The sequence below is a fragment of the Lagopus leucura genome, unplaced genomic scaffold (assembly GCF_019238085.1).
Source record: "Lagopus leucura isolate 7727_CA_CO unplaced genomic scaffold, USGS_WTPT01 Super-Scaffold_100001, whole genome shotgun sequence".
Classification (NCBI taxonomy): Eukaryota; Metazoa; Chordata; class Aves; order Galliformes; family Phasianidae; genus Lagopus; species Lagopus leucura.
The window spans coordinates 23903906-23928021 of record NW_024962262.1 but is presented as its reverse complement, the minus strand read 5'-3'; the positions used below and the strand labels follow the sequence as shown (position 1 = coordinate 23928021).

Sequence of the window (24116 nt, the reverse complement as noted above, 5' to 3'; positions counted from 1 at the left end):
AAAGAAACAGCCCCATGGCCACCGTGCAGATCTTGAAGGTAGTAGAGGAGATAGGACTGCCCCGATCCTTGCAGGTAAATTCTTTGAAACATGAAAATTCTCTCATCTAACTTTGTGCACTAAAACACTGACACACAGGCCTTGAAATAACTGGTAGATTTCTGGAATCTTTTCCTATATTGACTTCCGACGTTATAACGGTTTTTATACTTGCAAATATGGATACAAACAGCAATCAAAAGAATGTTACAAAATTTGTCAATATATGTTGTAATACAAAGGGTTGTTTTGATTGTTTTTGGGGGGCTAGGTGGAATATGCTAATTTTAATCTAAGCTTGACAAGTTAGAGCTAGAAATGTGCTTCAAAAATATTTAAACTTTGGGTATTCATGTAGCATATTTTTACATTGTTAATAAATAATCCTGTATAAACTTTCTTTAAACTTTCTTCAAGAAATAGTGAATAAGATATAGTGAATAGTAAAATAAGATATATTTCATGCAAAAGATCAGGTGTTTGTACAACAGTTGGTCTGTAGGAATGAATTTGGCAGTTCTGCTTGCAAGGTTGAGCTCTGAACTTGTAGGGAGACTTCCATTGGGGCATCGGGCTTCTTTGACATTGTTCAGATATTAGTTTAATCAAAGAACTGTGTGCCATTACCCCAGGATCTGCGTCAAGCTGTGGATTAGGTTTATAAAAAAAAAACTACAAAAGCTCCTGCTGGTTGAAAGATTATGAGTACTTAGCTACATTACTGCTGTTACAGGCATGAACATGTCCTTTTGGTATTTTTGAATTGTAGCAGTGTTGCAATTAATTAATTGTGTCCATCTAGTTATAAATTAGGCTGAAGACCAAAGCTTTATTAAGTTCTACTGATTTTCTTATTCTATTTTTGACCTTATAATGAAATGCGTTTCTCTGTACAAGACTCAAAGAATGTGTCAATAAAAGACATCACAGTTAGTCAAATTTAAGAATGCTAATCAGGGAAATTCATGGAACACCAATAACTATCAGTAACTGTCATTATGTTAAACCTTTTAATTTCTTGTAACAGAGGGAACAGAGTTGTGAGAAAATGAGATAAAACACACAAAAAGAATAAAGGAACTTCTGTTTGCAAAAGGTGCAGGGAAGTTGTTCCCATAATAAGTCATTCTGTTAAACAAGAGCCATTATTACACTCCAGCAATGCAAATGTGAAACAGAAAGTCTGTTAGGATCTGGGCATCATTGTTAGCATAATATATTGTTAGTATATATATTTTCCTTTCACACATACCTCATTTTTTATGTTTTTGGATTGCATACTATTCCATTAAAGAGATTGTGGATCAAGATTTGACACGTAAGTAAAAGTATTTTTTATACTGTTCAAAGCTGACCTCTGCTTTTAAAAAGGCTTGATCTGCACTTTTTCATCTGTTTAGAAGCATACATTTTTGGTTAAGAAATTGAAGACAATCTCTTTGTCTTTTCCTAAGCTAGGGAGGTTGAGATAAAAAAGAATGCCTGCTTTAAAAGTCACACATGGCTGTAATTTAAGATTTTTTTTACCTCATTGTCCATAACAGTTGAAAGAAACCTTCAATGAAAGTTTATTAACTAGGCCAATGCCTGAGGCAATAAAGGTTCATTTATTACCAGTTTCTTGGCTGTTTTTCTTCTTCTATTTTTCAGTTAAACTCATAGCGTAAGATAATACTTCACAAAATTAAACCTTTGACCTTCTGTGGAGTTAAGTCGCCTTTGATTAGATAAAGTAACAATTTATGGTCCAGCGTGAGGTTGCACATGAAATGAATAATGCAATAGGCTGAATGAGAACTGAGAATCTATTGCTTTTGAAAAGATGGCTGTTTTTTAAGAAAGAATGTTCCCTCTTAATTGTATTGTTGTGATGCTGTCTGCATTCCAGTGGTATTTTAAACTGTTGCTGAAAAATATAATATATAGCAAGGCATTTGTGCAGAGTGCATTGTTTATTCTGCCATGATTGCATTGAACCAATCAAACAATCACAGATTTGTCACATTATTTGAAATGCACATCAAAATTATACATTTTACTCCTCATTACAAAGAAATAAATTCACAGTAAAGAATATCTTCATGGGATATATAACCATCAGTCCCATAGATGGTAGCTATTGGTGATAAAATCATTACATTTGCTGTTTGTTTTTTTTTTTTTTTCCTCACCATTTCTGAACCTGCCAGTAGTTCTCTGAAATAAAATCTCAGTGTTAAGTTTTCTTTGCTTTCAGCAAAACAGATCAAAAGGACATTGCTTCTTTCTAGGTCCATGTTTTATTCGTGCAATTTATTCATTGCAGGGATACATTATATGTAAAAAAGTTTTTTAGATTTGGAAGTTGCTGTGGAAATTTAGCTCTTTTGCTTGTTTATTTTAAAGGCAATACCCAGACCAAAAAAAAAAAAAAAATAAAAAAAAAATCATATTGCAATTTAGGAGTAGTTACAGGAAAAAGGTCTGATTAGTTCTGATGAACAACAGATGGTCTGAGACTCACAAACACTGGTTTGTGCAAGATTGGCAACTTCATTTTAGTTCACCATTTTAGTTTCACCACTTGTATCACGTGGTTGAATTTTTCTAAGTAATTCTTCTTTAAAAATGCTGGAATTAGTTATTCCTTCCACCTTTATTTATTTACATGATTCTTTTATTAATATCCATTTTAAGAATATTCAAAAATAATCTGTACGAGCAGCTTATGCTGAACCATCAAGCTGAGCAGGAAGATAAAACTAGAAAGGCCAGACAAGGATTTTGTTGTTATCCCAAAATAAAAGAGAATGACTATTCTGGGGTATGCTAGTATTGTTGTATAGAATCAATCCAGGAGAATTAAGAAAAATAAATCTTCTGAATGACTGTTAGATACCAATTCTTTATACATAAAGGACTCTACTAATGAAACTTGGTATATTTTAGCATAACATTATAGTACAGTGTGAAGTTCCCCATTCGACAATCTATGTAATCAGATCTTTGTTCTCCTGAAGATTGCTTTCCCATTCTTGTTTTATGTATCACACTATAAAACACCCATTAGATCAGAGACTGAGGTTGGATCCTATTTTGTTTGAAATAACTTGGTGGCAGTGTAGTAAGCTACCAGAAACCTACATATGAACCGCAGAAACCCATGAAACCATTGCAACAATCTGCAGTGATCAGTGTCAAGTCTTCGGGAGTAACACTGCATTTATTTCTCAAGAAGAGTGTTTCAGATTATAGTAAGATTTTTGATTTTGCAAGAACTTCAGTACGAAATCTGGAATTAAGTCAAGAAAATACATAAATTATTTTCATGTCTGTGACACTGAAATAAACTATAAGAAGAAAGATTGAACATTAATGCAGAATAATGAAAGGATTTCTTTGAGAATTTAGATGCAGTTTGGATCTCCTCTCATGCAGTGAATTAAATGTTTATGTTGAGTGAACTTTCCAGCAAATAAATTAAATTAAATGTAACACATTGCTGACTGTCATTTTTTTGATTTTCTATCTGTTGTATGATGAAAAGATGAGGAATCATGAAAATAGTATAAATGTCCTAAAGAAAGAGGTTGTGAAAATACATACATTTATTATTGGATTTCTGTATGTACCCGTAAGCATGTATAAATGTGGTATATGTAGAGGAAAAAAGAACTTATATTGAGGAAGTTAATAATTACTAGGAATGATTATTAGGAATGGCAATTACTATTAGAAATAATATGAAGAAAGTTAAAAGTTAAATCAGTTACTGAAATATTTTTGTAGTTTGTCTGCAGACCAGGTTTAGGGATAAAATTCAAATTGTGAATGTTGAGACATATTTGATCCTGAGAAGACTGCTCATGCTTTATTTTATATTTTTCTTTCACAAATAGGATGTGGTGTAAAATCATCATCCCATAAAAACTGTAAGTTTTAAAAGCAGTCTCTAAAGGCAGGGAATAGTATTTTCTGGAAATTGTGTGTCTCCAATAGTACTTTGTACACTTTTTGAAAGTCTGCCATTATATATGACAGCTTTCTTGGGCATTTTACTTTTAAAACACTACATTTTTTTTATCCTGAAGATGTAATGTGTTTTGTCATTGTGTTTCATTCACTCATTTTTCAGCGTTATAGACCATGCATACTGGGCATACTTCTGGTCTCATTCTCACCCAGAAAATTCTGTCGTCACTAGATTTGCATGGGTGTAAATTAAACCAGAACTTGGCAGGAAATGCTTATGATTATATTTGGCAGAGGCAGCAGGCTGCAACTTTATTAACATAATTAACAAACACACCCAACAGGCCAAAGTAATCTAGTGACAGAAGTGGAAGGTCTTTGTAGAAAAGGATCATTCACACTTTTGGTGTTCTGCTTCTTGTTCTTGAGTTCCTACTAAGGCTTGGAGAGCTTTCAATTGAGTTGTAATTCAAATTCATGCGGTTCCTACAAGACACCTTGAGCAGTCTTTTGCTGATGAGTCTATAGGAACTGTCAGCAGTACTGAGATTACTTCAGAACCATGATGTTGAATTGAACTTCACTTTCTGATGTTTTGCATTTTGAATTAAATTGTTGGACAAGATTAATTGCATGCAGTAAGAGATTTAAATGAATAGCTTTATAAAGCATTAAAGTTCTAAGTATGTCACATGGGAAAAAAGCTGTAAGGTTTAAATGAATAAGTGTATTTAATGCATAAAATGCCTAGGCTAATTTTTTAATTCCTTTACTAACATCTTTTATTGAAAAAAACATACTTTATTCATCCATCTTAGTTATACTGCTGTGGTTGTGGTAATTTAATATTCTTGCTCTTTGCTAATCTTCTGGTTCAACAGAAGTAAACAATAGGTTTCATAAATTAAAAATACGCTCTTCAGAACATGCTTTTAAAGATAAAAAACAAGGCTGTAAACATTTATGACTGAAACAAACTAGATTGTTCAAATACTGCCATGATGTATCATGTATATCAATATGGCACTGATATCAGTTAGAATGCAAACAAGGTTTTAAATGATGTGCCCCTTCATTTCAGCTGGAGAATCCGCTTTACACCATCTGCCTATCAGATGGTTAGGAACCAGGACTGCGTATTAATGCCACATGTTCGATTTTCTTTCCTCTTGTAATGGTTAGATTCATATTGCTAATAGCTGTGCATGAGCACTGTCGATGAAAGTTGTGTGTCTATGGAGTGATGAGATATTTATAAAGCTGCCTGTCTCACTGCATAATCAGCAGGAAGAATGCCAGACATAAACAACTTATCAATTTCAGAATATTAATGACAGCCAGCACTGACTTTAATCCATTGAATATTTTGGCCTGGACACTTTTTAACTGTCCAGATAAATTTTTGTAAAGAATAAAAAGTAACTAAGTGGCTGTTCAGTGTGATTCTTATTCTGTCTTCCATTTCAGTTGCCTTTATAGATGACTTATCTTGTATTGATGATAAAATTTCTGTAACGAAAAACATACACCTTGGAAGTTCTGTGGCTACTTGCTGTAAGAGAGAAGTGATACTAATTAATGTTTAGGTCAAAGGGCTTTTTCAAACAACCAGTTTAAGAAATAATTGCAAGTATTTACCCAAGCACATGTGAACTTTAAAGTTTATAATTTTAAAATATACATACGGACAAATACAGATTTTACATAGCATCTTATTAATCTCTTGTATTTGTGTTATATATTATGGCCTCTTTTGGTGAAACAGGTAGGGCAATGTGCTAGCAAGAAATTTTTGCTCTGTTTCATTCATTGTACAGTGCACCTTTGATTGTAATGTTGTAATGCCAGGGGCTCTGGTGACTGGCTTGGACCTTCCTTGCCATTCGCTTTGCTGTATTATGGCAGTGGAATGATAGCAAAAAATTATCAGTAAGGCAAAACTGTTGTAAGGTAGAATTGCCATGATTAAGCTACATTTCTTTGGATTATTCCATACTCAATCCCCTTCCCACCCCCATTTGTGCTTGTATAGAAGAGACATTTCAGATTCTTACAGTTTAAATTAATTGCTGTGTGGCAAAGCAATCATTTCAATTACTTACACAAGTGTATGAGAGTCAGAATAAAATTCAAAATTTAGTTTCTACTTTTTTTAAATTATCATTTATTTTTGCAACCACTGTTTTGAAAAAAGTATTACAGATCTAAGCTGTGTTTTATTTTCCTAGTCCATATCCAGAGGCTATGGTTTCCTCTACAGAGAAACACTACAGCCTACTTCAGAGAAAAGGATAAAATGCATACATTTTTGCAAATTTTATAGCAAAAGAGAGAGTGAATTTTAGCAGTTCTGCAGTGGGAAAAATAATATTTCTCAGTGAAAAACTGTTCTTCCAGATGAGCTCACAAGTCCAATGGATTATCTGTTTAATATGGTGCTTATACTAACACATGGAATTTCTTAACAACTAGTCTCAGAGTGCAGTCAAAACCGAAAGTTTGAGGCCTGCTCTTGTAATTATTGGTGTTATATATTGGTATTTGGATATTTCTCTACAGGTTTGTTCTTTAAATATGCTAGTTTTAGCTTGTGAGTGGTGTATATAGAAAAAAAGGAAGCATAGGATATTGTATTGTTTAATGAACACAGGATGCAAACCCAGGTTCAGAGGTGCACTATCCCTTTCTTGGTGGCCTAATTTAGGGACTGTAACCAAATCTGTATAATGTATAACTTCATATCCTTCCTCTGAGATAAAAATATCATTGGAAGTAATCCATGTCATTGTCAATATCTTCTTAAAGATCAGAACACACACATTATGTAATGGAAGCAGAAACTAAAATAAAATGAAGTTTATCCACGTTCTGATTTTTTTTTAATATTATTTTTTATTTTTTGTTTTACTTTAGTACTTCTCCCTGAAATAGCAGTTTTCTAAATAATATTGATCTGCCGGTGCAGAATGTAATTATCACATACTTGGTAATTCTTGTTGCACTTGAAGGTGTTGGAAGTCTGTTTATGAGACTGGAGTTGTTTGCTAATGCTTATGCAGTCATGCAGAGAAATTAGGGAAAGCGACTTTGAGTTAAGACATCATATATTAAAAGGTACTGTTCATGCCACCATGTTTTCTCCATGATGGCAGAGATTTTCTCAAGGTCTGTTCACCTTCTGCTTTCTCCCCATTGAGTGGCCTTCTTTCTCTCCCCACTGCTAGCTGAAAACATGGCAATAGTGAACTTATTTTTCATTTAAGAAGGCAAAAGAGACAACAGAAGGATCTGAGTGGCAATAATAATAGAAATATTTGCCTCATCAACTTGGGATTATTTGCTTATTGGGTCCTTCCGTCTAAAGTGCACTTTTCCTATGCTGAGCAGAAGCCTAGGCCCAGTATTAAGTAGTGGAGTTAATTTCTCTTGAGATATGCAACACACTTCACACCTCCTAAGCTAGCTGAAAAGCAGAGAAGCAGACTCCTTTGAACTAATTAATGTGAGATTTTTGAAGCTGTCTCTCCTGTCAGGGCAAGAATCTTGGTTCCAAATGTCTCAGGGTCTCATACTCATGTGACATCACAAGTTGAGGGTATATGTTGGTAGCTTTACTGCATAACACTTACATAGTGGAGTGCCTTCTCTTTAATGTCTTACATTTAATTTTCTTTAATTTTCATCTCTACTTCCTTGCTTAATCATGCAGGATAAGCAGTAAGTGGAGATCTTTTCCTGCATAGCTCTTTTGAAGTTTTGACACTGACTACTCTCCATCATCACCTAGGCTCGGGCAAAGCGATGGGAGAGAGAAGAAGCACTGCCTGGAGACAGCAGACAAATTATTCTGCCTCAAGGAAGAAAGCAAAAAAATTAAAACATTGCATAAAAACTGTAGCTTGTTTTTAGTTTTGAAGGCATTACTGGAAATTTTCTGTTAATTGCTTTAGACAGAGAAGACTTCTCTCATTTTTGGAAAACATTTTTGTGTATGGATGGATGGAAGAAATGTGGTTTGGTAGGAAAAGCACTTGAAGTACCTGATGGTGGCTTTAGGTTAAGGATTAAATAGGTTTAAGAGATTGCATTCTTGTTGATAAATGACATAATGCCTTGAAGTTTTTGGAAAGCAAAGTTCTACCAAGGTTCTACAAACCTTGTAGTTACCTCAATGTTCTGCTTAACTAACCCTTCTTCTAAAAATGCTTCTTATGAGGGCCCACATCTTCTAGATGTTATGTGGGAAACAGGAAATAAATGTCTATATTTTTTCATCTGTTATTCATAAATATGAATTATAGACTTGTGTTTTCTTTTTCTTTTCTTTCTATTTAACATGGTAAAAACACTTTGCATCTAAAAGGTTTTTTCCTAGGTGTGGTTTAGTGGGTGTTCACCTCTTCTTAATCAGACATTTTTAGACCATTTAGACAAGTTAAATTTCATTTCTGAGAGCATATATTTATAGATACAGTTAGTTTTGGCTGTGTTCTAACTGCAGTTTCTGAACACCAAGTAAAGATTCAGGTGGATGCAGTATGTTTAGAAGTAACTAAATAGGATGTGTAGCATTTGATTTGAAAAAAATTGATAACCTTCAAATGAAATGAGTGGAATGGTGAACACTGCAGTATTCTCTGTTTGCTGTATAGGCAGCGTGAAGGAAAAGTAGCGGTCTTAATCCCTACAATAATGATGAATCATAGAATAATGTGTATTAAATGTTATTCATACTTCTTTGCAGGCTTGACAGCAGCAGCTGCAGCAGCAGCAGCTGCCACCAATGCTGCCATAGCAGAAGCAATGAAAGTGAAAAAAATTAAATTGGAAGCTATGTCCAACTACCATGCAAATAATAACCAGCATGGAGCAGACTCTGAAAATGGAGATCTGAATTCAAGTGTTGGTAAGTCTCAGATACAGCATTATTATTTATACATAACACTCAAGAATTTTATTAAAATGGTGATCCTCTTGGCCCTCCTTCTGAAAACTTTGATTTGGTGTAAAGTGTTGCATATTAGTTTTCCTTTTTTTTGTTTTGTTTTGTTTTGTGTATGACCTTTACACCCATGTTCAGCATTGTTACTATTACAAAAACATTCTTTCCTTTACAGGTTACTTTTGCAGACTTCAGTTAATATTTTCCATGAAGGAAAGTGGTTTGATTGCTTAGAGTTCATTTGTCAAAGTACAGGTGGGGTGACAGATGATGGTGTCAAAATGAAATTTAACAATGTCTCCTGCTCAGTGTGCTGGGTATCGACTTTAGGTAATTCAGAACACAAGCTTGAAAGGAAAATATTTCATACTTTCATGTGCCCTGTGACAAAAGGAAAACATACATACACAATAAATTATTGCCATGCTCTGCAGTTCCTATCATATTTTATTTTAATAAAAACATTCTTAAAATGTAGTTAACAGGGTTTTCCATTTCTTAAGCAGCCATCAGCAACTCATGTTCTTTCTCAGAAAGAATTGTTTCAGTATACTTTATTCATTTGTTTGGACGATTTGTTTTGCTAACGCATACTTCAAAGCGAGGGTAACTTTTTGTTGTTTTTGATTAAATCTTTAATCATCTGTGTGTGTCTGCTGTAAAAGGTTTTGTTATGCCATTTCATTGTATTGGTTCCTTTTATCATGTTGAGACAGTATTAACTCAGCAACAGAAATTCAATGACAAAGAGGTACGTTCAGGAGACTGGAGGCAAGATTGGTGTATGTTGGAATAAAATGGCTGAAAAAAGGAGTTCTAGGGTTTTTTTGGTTTTTTTTTTTTGCTCTTTTGTTAAATTCTGTTTAGCTTTTCGTATTACATCTCTTAAGTACAACTGAAATGAGTCTTAATTAGTTATGTACTTGTCTCAATATAAGTAAATATATTCATGAACTGTAATTCTGTACAATTCAGTAGCATTAGTAGGCTGTTATTAAGAAGTAATGTGGCAGTACAAAGAATCAGTTCACCAAGGAATGCTATTTTAATTATCAACAATATGCATGCAAGATCGCATGAAGTGAAAACCAGATTTTTGTTTTCCTTTAAAGAAATCTTTTAAAAATGCTTCTGTGATAAAACGATCTTAAATGATTGTGATAGTACTTGGTTATCAACACATGCGATCAGTATAATATTACTTGGAAAGTTGTCCTCTCGAAAAGAAGAGGACAGTGTGGAAATGTTGAAGATCAGGCGGGTGTCTTTAAAATCTGGAAGGGGTGTGGATATAAACAAATAAAATGAAAGGGCCAGATAGACCCTGAGATGCTGAAGGAACAGTAAAATAATGAGGAGTGAAAAGTGTAAATGCAAAATTCAAGGGAAAGAGCCTGAACTCAAAGCTAGTTTAGATTTGAATTTCAGTGCAAAACAAAATGCTCAAATTTTGAGTTAGAGAAGTGTTACTTTGCTTGGCAGTACTAGCGATAAACCAGTTGCCTATTTATGGAAATAGGGAAGTTTGCAAATAATGAACGTGTAAACTGCATGAAGTTGTGAGATTTGTGGAAGGAATAGCTGAATTCCATCTGAATAAAAATAATTAAGGACCCATCTCAAAATCATTGTTTGAGACCTGATTTAAATAGTTGATCTGCTCTTGCACATACTGCCTATTTAAAATGTATTCAAGCTATTTTAGTAGGACGAAGTAAGTGAAGTAACAGTATTGTCATTGTCAAAATTCCTTCTCAGCCCCTTAACTTACTTGTTAACTTCACTTAATTTCCCTACTTAACAGAATGAAGAATTTAGTTCATTTTGTTCTGAAAAAATAAAATTGGTCTTCTGAATACATTGAATAGCATTCAGTTGTCTCTATTCCATGAGCAGTGCATCTGGAAATATAGCCTGCTTGATTGTGTATAGAGTTCTGAAGTATACTCTTCCTACAGAGATTTTCTCAAAAATGATTTGTATTTATTTTTTCCTGCATAGTGGATCCTGTCTAGTGTCCAGGGTCAGTAATGCCTATGGAATCAGAAAAGTGATGATTGGTAATAATGATGCCAGAATGTTATTAGGTTCATTAAGTCTCTATTTGACATTTGCATTACTGAAAATCAGCATATTGTATTATCTTGACAGGAACTCGTATTTCAGAAGTGTTGCATGTTAGGGGTATACGTGTGGGTGGATTGGTTTTTTTTTTTCATTTTTTTCAGATGTTTATGGTTTTTCAATTAAATATTATCAAATCCATATATCATTAACAATTTAAATTATGGCTTAATAAGAATAAATTTGAAACTTCTGAACGTTGACAGGAGGAAGGAGCAAAACAGAAGAAAGTAATCAGTTATTTGTTCATGTTTTAAATGATGTTATGCACCAGACCAAATTAGAAACAAACAAACAAAAAAACATTCTAAAAGCTTAATTTACAATTTATCCCACGTGTAACAGGCACTATGGTATGTTAATTACATGGATTGAACATGCCTCATTTTTGGACATATATGGATATGTGTATATCCATATATGTGTAATATGGACATATTTGGATATATGTAAAAGAGGAAAAATAAAATATGGGCTCTAGAGTCAAATTGTCAGGTTTGTCACAGATTTGTTTACTTCTGAATTGTCTTGCCTTTTGGTTTTAATCAGATGCTTAATGTGACTTACAGAAGTCATTTTTGTAAATGAACATTGTATAATTACACAGAACACTACACAAATTTATTAACTTGATCTTTTGAAGCAGTGGCCAAAAGGTTAGTGAGTGAAGGGAGTTAAAGGAAACCAATGATACTAACAAGTAATTATTTTATATCTCTCAGTTTTGCATGGTAACCTTGAGCTTGCATCCTCCCACCAGAATTACCATTTCAGAAGGGAAAAGAAAGGATAGAAAAAAAAGAAATTACAGAGGAATCAGAGTGAGGTATTAACACACTGAGTAAAATATATGGCTGCAACGCCTTTCTCCCCCATCCACAATCAATTGGATTCTTTTAGTTTAATATTTACTTGCTAAGATGAGATGCTAGTCTGCATGGTGATAAACAGTCTGCTACTGGCATCTGAAGGTGACCTGTCAGTTCATATGGACAAATCTCCTGCTTACTGAAATGTACAAAATAAATCATTAAAGCAGGCAGGTGCTCATTCCCAGATTTAAATCACCATAGATTTATGATTTGAATTAATGCTTCATTTGGTCATAGAAATAGATGCTGAGACAAATGATATGCAGTGGTTGGGGCTTCCATACTGTAGCCATCCTAATATTGATTACTGCGATGTCTTTGCAATCTCTTGTTTATATCAAGTACTGTCTTGTGACAGCTTGGCTGATATGAGCTACATTGCAGATAAGGAGGAAAAATGTCCTGGGTTCTCTTTAGTGGCAATTCTACATACAATAGGCAGGATAGATAAATTAATGTTTTCTTGTTTAAAAAATGAATTCCGTATGGCATCAAACAAAATGCATTGTTTCTAAGATTATGCTGTGGTTTTGGTTTTAATTTCAGAGTTAAAAGAAAGAGAGTGACAAGGTCAAACTTTAAATTTCATTTAAGAGGTTCTGCTCTTTGTCATATTAACATCTTCCAGTATTATTAGGATCAGTTGCATATTTACCATCTCATACTCCAAAGTTAACGATAGGTAGAGCTCCTCAATTATTTCCTTGCTGCTTAAGTACTTACTGCCCTGCAATTGTACTTCATTAACCTGCAGCCACAAAAGATAGAAGCCTTTAAATGTAAATGTGTTTAAAGCTCTTTCTGTGAGCTAGATTTTGCATTCTACAACATGGTAGGAAGTGAAGAACAGTCTATACTTCCCAGACATTTTATATAATGAATATACTGTGCGTACTGTTTAGGGAATACTCCAAGGATTTGTAAAGGCCTTTGCCACTTGCTAAAATCTGACTCATAAAACTCGTAAACAACTATCAACAATAGTAAATTACTTGCTTAGTAGGAAATGAGTTCATATCTATTCAAAATGTGATCACAAAACAGATGTCCTAAGAAAATGTCATTGTTTAAATTACATTCATACGAGAAAAAAAAAAAAAAAAAAGCTATTATTTCTTTAAGGAAGTGAAGCAATTGTGAAGACTTTGGTGTTCTCAGTTTCTAAACACAGTTAGGAAATGCAAAGCAAGATTTTACACTTGGCTAGCATGTTAATCCATAAACAACCACCAAATGTGCTGAAATTTAAGAGGTTTTCTTGTTAGGTTTCCTGTTCACCCGCCTTGCCTTGTAATATTTAAAATTATGAGACGCGTCTTAAGATTTCCTGAGATGTGTTGTTCATAAGTAATGATGATTACTTGCTTGTTTTTTTTTTTGTTTTTTTTTTTTAATCCAGAATCAGAGATAAAATGATTTAAGTTAAATTATTTTTTCTCCAGTGACCTTGCCCAGTAATAGAACAGTACAACATGCAGTCATTTCCTTTTTCTAAACACACATGTCTATTTTGAAGGAAAGAATTACTTTTATGGTTTCAGGAAAAAGTCTTGGAGACCTTGAAAAAGCAAATAAAAGGAAACAGAGAATGCAGGCCACTGAGCACAGCTCTGCAGTTGCACATCTGATTCTCTGCCTTGGCAATGTTAATGAACCTCAAATCCTCCCTATAATTAGATGAGGGAATTGCTTATATTTTCAAACAGATGATGCTGCTATAATGAAACGATTGACAGGGAACTTAAGAGTGTCTACAGTAGTCATTTGGTTTCCATTTTTTTTCCTTTCCCTTTTCCCTTTTTTTTTTTTTTTTTTAAAGTGTAAAAAGAAGATTGGCTGTAGATACAGGTCCTGGGAGAGGTAGTAATTTACACAGAATGCTATGACAGGTGTCTTTGTATAGCGCAGAAATAAAATGGAAGAGAGAGAAATGATGGGCAGGTACAGCAATTTTTGGGGAGGGGGTGTCCTGTGCTTATTCTGCCTGGGTTCTTTAAAAGGGGCCGAGACTCAAGAGATGGATCCGGATTGAGTGCACAGCTGTAACTGCTGATGAGCTAATTGCTCCTTATCTCTCAGTCCCATTCATCTTCATTTTTTACCAATTACTGAGAATTATCTGTGTTCTCAGTTGGATATGAGAGTTAATCCTTTTTGGTTAAGCTGGCAGTACTGTGAGCAGATTCCAAATCATAGGGTGAAAAAGCCAGAGCAAGCTTGTTCTAAAACTCTCTCCAGTTCAGTGACAGTATCACTCATATGTAAGAATTTTTCTTTTATTTAACAGAACGCTAATTTTACTTTTTTTCTACTTTCGTACAATTATTAATGTATGATTTTCTCTTAATGTGAGCTGAATCTGTGTTCACATCCACTAGGTGGATGAACGTGTCCGTTTTTCTAAAACTACTCTTACAAAAGTAAAAATACGATAAGCAGCAAATTCAGGCTGAAAATATTTTTGCAGTATTGCAATGCTTAGTGTTTGACATAATTCTTTAAAAGACAAGACTGTACTTGTAATTTTGACAACATAGGACAGAAGACAAATGCTTGTCAGGGACAGGTATCTACTTCTGTAAATTTTGAGATCTATGCATGAAAAGTGTTGTCGAGGTGATAAGAAAGGCATAATTGTACAGCCTTAAGGACAAATGTGGTACACTGAAAACATGGCATTTGAAGCTAAAGGAATACTTTCATAAAGCTTTCTTTTGGGAATGTACAGAAGAGCAGAATCAGATCACTTAGGTGTAGCCAGGTCACTAAACTTTAAGAATTTTGCTTCTCTTCATGGAAGTCGGAAAGAGTCTTGAATTTCATGGCTAAATGTAATGCTAATCTGGCAGCGGAGTTCATAATTTTGCAGGATCTGCTTCCCTACCCTTTAATTGTGATTGTTAAATTTTCTAAACAAGGCAACGGATTGGATGTTATGATCTGAACACCAGTTAGTAAATTAAGGGAATTACTAGCACAGATTCAATCTGTCCTGTTGGACAGTCAATTGTGCTATGGTGGTGAGAACTTCATCTGTATTAAATTCTCACTACAGGATTCATTTAAAAGAATGCATACATTTGTATCCGAGTTAGTCATTTTAGACTCCCCTTAGATTCAACAGAAGGAAATAAAAATTATGATCCATCTCATCCAAAAGTGGACGGCAAACATAGGTCAGATAAATTGCACCTTAAAAGTGCTTACTTAGTTTTAAAACTACGAAGGTGCAGTTATGTGAAGAATAACTGAATCTCGTGGTGCAGATGATTAAGTTCTTTTGGAAAAAGATTTGAATGAGTTAACACATCTTTCCCGAGACATTGGCATAGAAGTGATGAAACAGAGACTGAGACAAAGTGAGACGGTGTTCACCCAGAAAATGAACATACTCTCAGGTTTGTTCTGATTGTGCATCAGTTCTACAAAATGCTTTTACCAGTGCAAGACGTACTGGGAGAGCAGGCTTCTAAATCCACTGAAGTTTAGTACAAAACACATTTGTGTTTTGAGTCTGCTCTGCAGTTGTATGAGGATCATCTAAGTGATTAATTGTATCTTGTCTGTAAGATTAATAAAAAAAAAATCTATTTATATTGCTGAATCACATTTACTTTATTTCCTGTTCCATGCAAGATAATTGTAGTTGGATAAATAGTTGGATAATCTAATTTTCAATTGAATTTTTTTTTTTCAATATACATGTTTTATTGCTCGAGCCATTTTATTTTTGTTAGGGCCTGGTGTGAAAATAATGAAATTGTTACGCATTCATTCAGTTTTGTTTTATCATTATTTGATATTGTCAGTTAATAAACATGATACTTTGTAAGTGCTATATTTAGAAATCTAAGCGTAATACACACTGTATTTTGCTGAGTAGTTAACGAGTAGTAGTTAATTCTGTCTTTCCTGTGTTATGGACTTGTAAACATGCTACATTATGCAGCAAAAATCTTCTCTGTATAGAGAGATAGACATAGAATAAATATATAGTTATTGTTTTAATTCAGACTTAGCACAAAGGACCAACAAAAGCTTCTTTAATGTTTGTAACAGTATGTGAGGAATTAAAAATGTGTTTCCTTTCTTACTCTAGTGTGCCAGAATGACATGAAGTAGGTAATACCTCATTTGAGGCTTAAAGATAACTCAATAAAGATAAATCCTGCAGAGTTTTGCTTAATCAAGATATCCTGGAGAAAAGTACATACAAAGTCTCCTTCCTAGAGACAAAAGCTGTATTTTGCACACATACAATATCTACCTATGCTGAAGCACCTACTGTGGTGTCTGTTTTCAAGGGAACATTGAGTTTTTCAGGGTTTCTTCCGGTAATTGGGAAGGGCAACCACAGTTTCTAAGTCAGGCATCTACAGTATGTAGAAAGTTACAGACTGCAACTGTTATTAAAACCTCCATCTTACAAACCTTTTCCAGTCAATGGTGTCAGCTGTGTCTACATATGGTTACAGAGCCCTTGCCTCAGAGTTTGCCTCCAAGTCTCACAGCTTCAAGTTTTTACAGTCAGTAAATCCATTAGCATATCTATATGATAAAGCAGATAACTGAAGCTTTTACAGTCACATTGCTGTAAAATCTAGAATGTAAAACAGGAGGATCTTTTATATTAAATAAATGAATATGTACAGAAGGTGGGGGGAAGATATGCAAACAAGGGAATGGTACAGGCTCGTAGAGAGGCAGGCAGTTTATGCTAGATGTTAGAATTTCTTCCTGCTTCTCTAAGCTAATGTGACAATTCAGCTAAAGCACTGAGCCTGCTCAGGTTAAGATTGGCAGAATGGGCATCTTATTTGTTGTTTATAGCCTGGTTCTTGACTACCAGTACTGTTCCTGTCTAAAACTCAAATACTAGATATATATAATAGAACAACAGGAATATGTACTTCTGTAGAAAGCCAGCTCTTTTTTTCCTACCTATTATTTCATATTTCATATTTTTATATGGCAGGTTAATTTTTTATTATTTTTAAAATGCAGACATGGGACTAGCCTGGACACGTTTTTACATCAAGGTGCGTTCTTTTAAGACCTGTAGGGCTTTTCTGTTCAAGCCAAGGAAGGAGCATCGTGAGCTCTTATAAATCCAGCTTTTCACAACATCGTACAGTCTCTTATGTTGCGGAAGCAGTTTATTCATTTCATTGAACCCAGCCATTTGTGTATGGGATAGCATTATCTTTTTCCATTAGGAAAGGAAAAACATCTGGGTTCAACACTTGCGAAGTGCAGCACAGCGACTTTCTGTTGTTGCACAACTGACCGGTTATGTATCTTAATTGTGTACATGCTCAAAGAAGAAAGTTGAGTAATATAATATACAGCTGATAATACCTTGAAAAGTCTCTGTGTATTTTTGACAATGAAGTTGGAGACAATAGGAATACTTGGTGGACTAGACGGGAGGGGACAGAAAGGATTTTAATATGGTTTTCTTTAACAGCAGGTCATAATCGAAACACAGAACCTTACATTTATTCAGTGCTGAGAGAATTACTAGTTTGATAACGACTAGGAATGTTGTTATTAAAACAGTATGTGCAGTTCATTTTCAACAGTTTTGAATTAGAGTCTGCACTAATGAAACGGATACGGTTTCTTTCACAAAGGGCAGATCTGTTAGTTAATATAGCTGCAGCAGTGCCTTGTGGACCATGCCTTTAGCTCTATTTGTATTTCACAGCATGATAAGCAAAGAGTGTTGATTTTCAAGGATCCTGCTGATGAAAGGTAATGGCATTATTACATCTTTATCTCAAAAACAGAACTGCATGGTAAATGATTATTTTTCATCCCCTCCCCCCCTCTTTTTTTGCTGTTACACCACAAAAGGTTTCTTGCTTAGAATCCTTTTTTATTTCTTTGAATCATTTTAGCCTTGGAAATGATATGTTATTATTTAATGTCTGCACAGCAAGCCTGAGAGCACCTAATAGCGAATGGATTGGAAGTGAAGTGCCTCCTGCTCACAGATATGGATCGGCTCAGTCACACGCTGTACCAGCTGTCATCTCAGCCATACTGCTGTGATTTAATTAGTCTGTTTATGTCCTTTCTAATAATATTTCCATCTCTATGAAAGGGCAAATGCGACAGGGAGCTTTTTCCTCCCTGGTTCTGCAGACTGAGGAATGTGGCCTACATCTGATATGCTGAAATGCAGGATTGAATCACTATTCCTGTCACTTCAAGCTGTTGATAAACTGTTCAGCCAAGAAGTGTACTTACTTCCTTGGGGTCATCTGTGGGCTAGGGGCCCAAAATCTGCATAAGGAACAAAAAGAGGAAGACTAAAGATGGTGGTTTTCTTTTCAAGTGATCAAGGCACAGTGTGCAGTGAGCTTCCAAAAATGTTGATTATTTTAAAAGAGATTATTCCTCTGAGGCATAGGAATTGTTTTATTAGGATTTGAAGAAGTAAGGTAGTTATACTTCTAATGCTATGTTAGTTTTGAGAACACTGCAACTCAAGTTGGGTTATCTGTGTATTTTTTTGAAAACCACATCCTGCACAGAATACATACGGATTTGTTATTTTCTGATGATTCTGTTCATATTCACCAAAATGGTGCCAGTTTTATTAAAAAATCACCAATAGTGTTGTCCTATTTCCTCCCATACGTTTCTGTTGCAGGACTTCTACAAAAATCACCTAAAACTCCTGGAAATACTACATCATGGAAAGAAAAATCTTGCTGGGCTGTTGTCTTTCCTTCAGGTCACTGGTTGTTCAAATTCACTTGTTCTTCTCTTTAGCACTTCCCTCCTTGTCACTCTGAAAATAAAACTTCGAATCAATGACAACATTTTATACTTTCTTGATTGTTTCTAACAAGAAAGGAGACCATCTTCTGTTTCTTTCTGCCTGATGAAAGAGAAAAAGGCAATCTTTACAATAGGAAAGCATTTTTTGGCATTTCCCAGCATGAGGTTTTGTAGGTTGTTGAGAAGGAGGCAGATATTTCAAGTCGTGGGGACAAGCTGTCCAGGGAGATGCTTGGGACAGTAGCAGGGAGAAATAACCTCTTTTGATCTCTTCACTGCTACAGTTTTTCCCTGTTCATTTTGACTCTTTCCTGCTCTCTGATGTGCCTATCAGTGACAGAATCTGTATACAGCTGTCTTTGGAAGAGAAAGACCCCATAATGCCTCTTCTTTTTCTTTTGAGATGAAGATTTTTGATATGAGTGTAGTGTGTTGCAGACTTTGATGCTGCCACTGCCATTGACTTTCACTGAAACTGGAGATCCAAATTGTGCACACTGCATTCCAGAAAGGAGCACAAGCTTTCTGGATATTCATATCCTTTTGAAAATTTTTCACCTGGGCAACTTTGGAAGAGGCCTAAAAAATTAGATTTCTAGCACACTGGACTTTCCATGACAGTTACTGAGATTTAGATTACATTTCAGTGTTTCTTGAATCTTCTCCTAATGCACAGTGAGTAAATCAACCTGAGGAACAACCAGAATTACCATTTACAGAAAGAAAAATGCTATTTTGAACATTGCTTTTGTTTCTCTTCTTTTACAAGACAAGAGAGGCCTACTCCAGAATCTCTCAGATGACAGTGAGTTGAGGCACTTTGGGCTCTTGGATATTATGCAGTCTTTAATGTAGTAACCTAAATAAAAAAAGCATTTTCTCTGTCAGTGCAGTTTCCCCCTCTCCAAACCCTTCCTAACCATGAGGTAAGAGCACCTTTGTTAGCAATTCCAGTCACATCTCAGATTTCATAATGCTGCCTTATCTCAACAATCAGAAGAGAATGTGTTGCCGATGTAGAGACGCGAATAGCTGTACTTACTGCTACACAACTATGGAGTGATTTGAAAACAACAACAAAGCCCACAGAACTTTTGAGTGTGCAGTCAGACATGGATCAAGAGGAAGAATGTTTAATATGCTGATCCTCAATATTTTACAGTAACATTTTTAGCTCAATGCATAAACAGTGCTGATTAAGTTATCTTGACAGAAATATTTTGATGACAGCAAACAAACTTACCAGTAAGCATTTGACAGCATTATTTATTAATATGATAAATGAATTGTGAGATGTGTGATTGTGTGATGATGCATTCATTTAGTTGTTCCTTTTTTTCTTTTGCTAATCTCTGTCATGTTGGATTTATAAATGGAACTGAGTGACCTTTGAAACTGTGATGGAAATGAAGAGATAAACACAACTTGAAAGGACAAACCAATTAATATAAATGTGTTACACATAAAGAACTGATTTCAATCAATTGCTATCTATGTAAACCTTTGGGCACTTAACTGAATGAAATAGAGAAAACTGATTATGTGGCATAGGGACAAAATATACATTTAACTCTTTTGTATGTAGTAAGGATATCATCCATAGCACGAGTAACACAACAGGAAGGCCTAGGCGCATTCTTTGCTGTGCTACACTTAAAAGTTCCTGTCCTTAAAGATAATGTTTTTCTAATAATCAGAAAGCCCTACAGATTATGTTCTTTATTTCATTTTTGTATTACTTCTGTATTTCGATGAATAATAGTAGCTTCAATTTCATGTTTACTCTTTTCAGCACTTATAATTGAACTTCTGAAATGCTCATACACTCACGGTTTTGAAATATCCCAATCCAGGAATTTCTAAATAGAGTATTCATTTCTTCTACAGTTGCCTTGTAATGATGAGAACATTTATCACCCTGAAATCAATACAGATGTCTTGGGCATCGTTGTTTAAGAAAATTACAGCATCTCCCCCAGCTTTAATTATTTATTTATTTGTGAAGAATGAACCTTTTGTTATATGCATTTTGAACTGCCTGCACATATTGTTCACTTTACAGGCTTAATTAGAGAATATGATCAATTTAATAGAAAGGTTTCAAAATACTGCCATTGATGCACAACAAGGAGGGGGGGGGAAAGAAATGCAAGCTTGACATTTTAAAACACTTGCATTTGAAAGACTTTCACTACTAATTGATTTTTAAAAGAGTTCTTTGGAAAAGTGAACTCAGAAATGTTTGGAAGCGCCTTGGCAGCATGCCAGAACATTTAGTACAAAGCATAACTAGACAGTTTCAGAGGCCTTACTATGGCAGTTGATACGTTCTCTGCTTTGCATGATCTAATCTGATATCCCAGCAGTACATTTATATATATATATATGCTGTGTAGTTTCAGTGTTTTCTGGGCACTTTTAAGTGATCAGTTAGTGCAAGGCATCAACTTCCTTGCTGTCACAGGCAAGGTTTCGGTGGTATCCTGAAACAAGCTATAATAGTTAATCAGTACTAATTTCATTATTTTAGGTGGCATTTTGGGCATATTTGTCTGCTAATACTATTTTCTAGCATTGATTGACTGGGACAAAGTCTGTCATTTCTGTTTGTTTTTGATAAGAGTTAACAGTTTATTGCTGAGTGAAAGGAGGACAGATTATATCTTATATTCTGTAATTGTTTTCTTTAAATTACTTTATAGCTCACCATACATGGCACTGCCTGTTCTAAAACATTTTAGGGTTCTTTGTTAGTTGACTGAAGTTGAAACAAACATCCCTTCCCTTTTCTGTTTTTGTGGAGTATGCACTTTGAAAACCTACATAGACAGTTGAAATATTAATGGAAATGACAATCCATTCTATTTTGGAAGACCAAATGATAACGAGTAACGTTGACCAAAAGCAATTACTTTAAAAGGATACTGCTAAGTATCTGAGAAAAATGATTCCTTTGACTAGTTGTTTGTCAGGCCCTGTGTGGTTTTTATTGATTGCTCTTGAATATATAGCCCCTATGATTGAAAACGCTGCTGGTAATGTCCTTCTTTTTATTGTGCTGAGAGTATCTTATTGAGAATAATAATAAATTTATACAGAAAACAAATACACATTAGAACTTTAAATTACCCAAAAGCAGCCTATAGATTACGTATGATGTTAATTTGCTAGCACATCTTCTCTAAAACTAGTGTTTAGAATTAGATGACAAAAAATTGTGCCTTAAAAATTATTTATTTTCTTATTTTATTGCGTGATTTATTTTCCCCCACTTTGTATCTGATAACCTATGTGGAGCTCTCTAATTCATTTCTGCTCTATATGTACTAAGTTTGAAATGAGTCATAGATAGGAGTTTAACTGGTACCATTTCTTATACATGAATTCCATGCAGATGTTTTTACCCCACAGTGGGGGATTTCATCTTAGTGTGAGTGGCTAGCAGCTTAAAATGACACCAGATTATTCAAAGGGACACTCAATTAGGATGCTCAAGTGAATGAAGACAGACATGGGATTTAAATAGTTGGTATTATTAACACTGCAAAGCTTCTGAAACACTGAAAATCTTCCTAGGCTCCCCAGCTACACCCAATCACCAGAGGATTCAATAAATTCTCAATTTGTTGTAGGATTCAGTTCTTTTCAAGGTCTTTGAGTGTGCCTCTCCCTTTCCTCCTTTTCATAGCAAGGCAAAAGTTACCAAAGGGAGACCTATGTGCCTTTCATAGATGTTAAAATTTGCTGGAATTTTTTTTCATTTATTGCTGTGAAAAATCCTTAATGAATCCAGTAATAATGACTTCAGTCAATTGTGATACATTCTTAGGAGAAAAAGAAAAAAACACTAACCTACAATCCATAGCTCCCATGCCCTAGTTGCATGTACAGAGTGTCATAGATGTGTTTAGGAAACAGGTAGAAGGAAGATCTAGATAGAAAGAGATATGTCCAGCAGTTTAGATTAGCAACTGGGGAGACGGGGGCAAGACGAGATGGAAGAGAAATCCATGTCTTTAGCGCCTACAGACTGAAGGTCTAAACTAGTTTTTCATCCTATGCACCATGGGCTAAAAGCAGGTCATGTTATGGATTACATATTTGCTATAAACTCTGTGGAGCTCACCATATCTCATCCCTCGTGTCCAGGATGGTTATGTTTACTGTGTGGCATACACGGAGTTGCTGTTGTACAGATTGAGCAACTACGCTTTCATTGGAGTATCACTCACTCATATATTGGATTGGACTCTTTGGTATATAAATGAAGTCTTAATGGGAGGAAAATTCATGAAGTCAAAGGCATCAAATCCAGAACTGATGCTTAATAATCAGTGACAGTGACGATGGTAAGATATGTTGATGGAGGAGTAGTAAGATAATAGAAGCGGGAAAGATGTATCAGAATGGGAAAGTGCCTGCAAGCTAAGGATACTTTTGAATATACTTCTTTTTGTTTTGTGACTGGCAAGCTGTTGTATCTTACTGCTGCTGCTGCAGCATTCAGATGGAGATGTACACACAGCAGGCTGAGGCTCTGGTCATCTGTCTTTTGTTTATCTTCATATGGAAAAGCTTATTTGCCAAATTACCAGATGTGAATGTCTGGTGATGAAGCTAAGCTTGCTTTATTTGTATTTTCCTAATTTCTTTATGGCCAGTACTAATGTATGACCTCACCTAGAACTGAATTTTTGAGTACTCCTTTACAGCGTCACTGCCCACTTCCTGTTTTGCTGGGATTTGATATCATTTTTACAGTGCTCTGTTTCCTCTCTGTCTCCCCTCATCATCCCTTGATAATTACTTTAGAAAAATAGTATGCTTTCCCATTGCAGTATGGCAAGGACAGCTGTTGGAGCATCAGATGAATTTGGTTAGAGCAAAGCCTGGTAATCTCACTGCCACAGGATTTTCCACTTTCATTTTTGAAGGAAAATTTGTTTTCATAGCTGCATTCACAGCTGCAGTACAGCTGTATTGTCTTCTGTAGCCAGGAACAAGGACAAAAAATGTCAAAGCTGAAGTCCAGTTTAGATAGATGGAGTAGTGAATGCAGCACTTGCAAACTTGATACGCTGAAGAGTGAAGCAAGTGAGACACTAAAAGCTGGAGAGCCCAAATGCAAGATTTCTTCTGTGCTGGTATCAGGACAAAAGATGATTTGTGTAGCGCTGTTTTAGAGGCTGTTATTGCCAAATTATCTGGGGAACACAGAGAAAAATATAATTCAGGATTTACTGTTAAAAATAGCCATCAATTTTTTGTGAGTGATATTCACTGCTATGAGTCATTGCTGAATATGTTTGTGCGGGAGTGGGAAAGTGGGGGTGAAGAGTATTTTAGAGACAATAATGAATTAATGTTGCCATGGATTTTGTAACTGCTACCTCAGAATT

General features: G+C 34.9%; 1 protein-coding gene across 5 annotated transcripts in view; it reads left to right on the top strand.

Moving 5' to 3' along the window:
- The window catches only part of DACH1 (dachshund family transcription factor 1), a 356177-nt gene that overhangs the window by 180016 nt on the left and 152045 nt on the right, over nt 1-24116 (top strand). For all 5 annotated transcript variants that reach the window (XM_042867808.1, XM_042867810.1, XM_042867806.1 and 2 more), the window contains exon 3: nt 8735-8896. In XM_042867808.1, coding sequence (XP_042723742.1) covers nt 8735-8896 — 162 coding nt within the window. The remainder of the gene's footprint in view (nt 1-8734; nt 8897-24116) is intronic.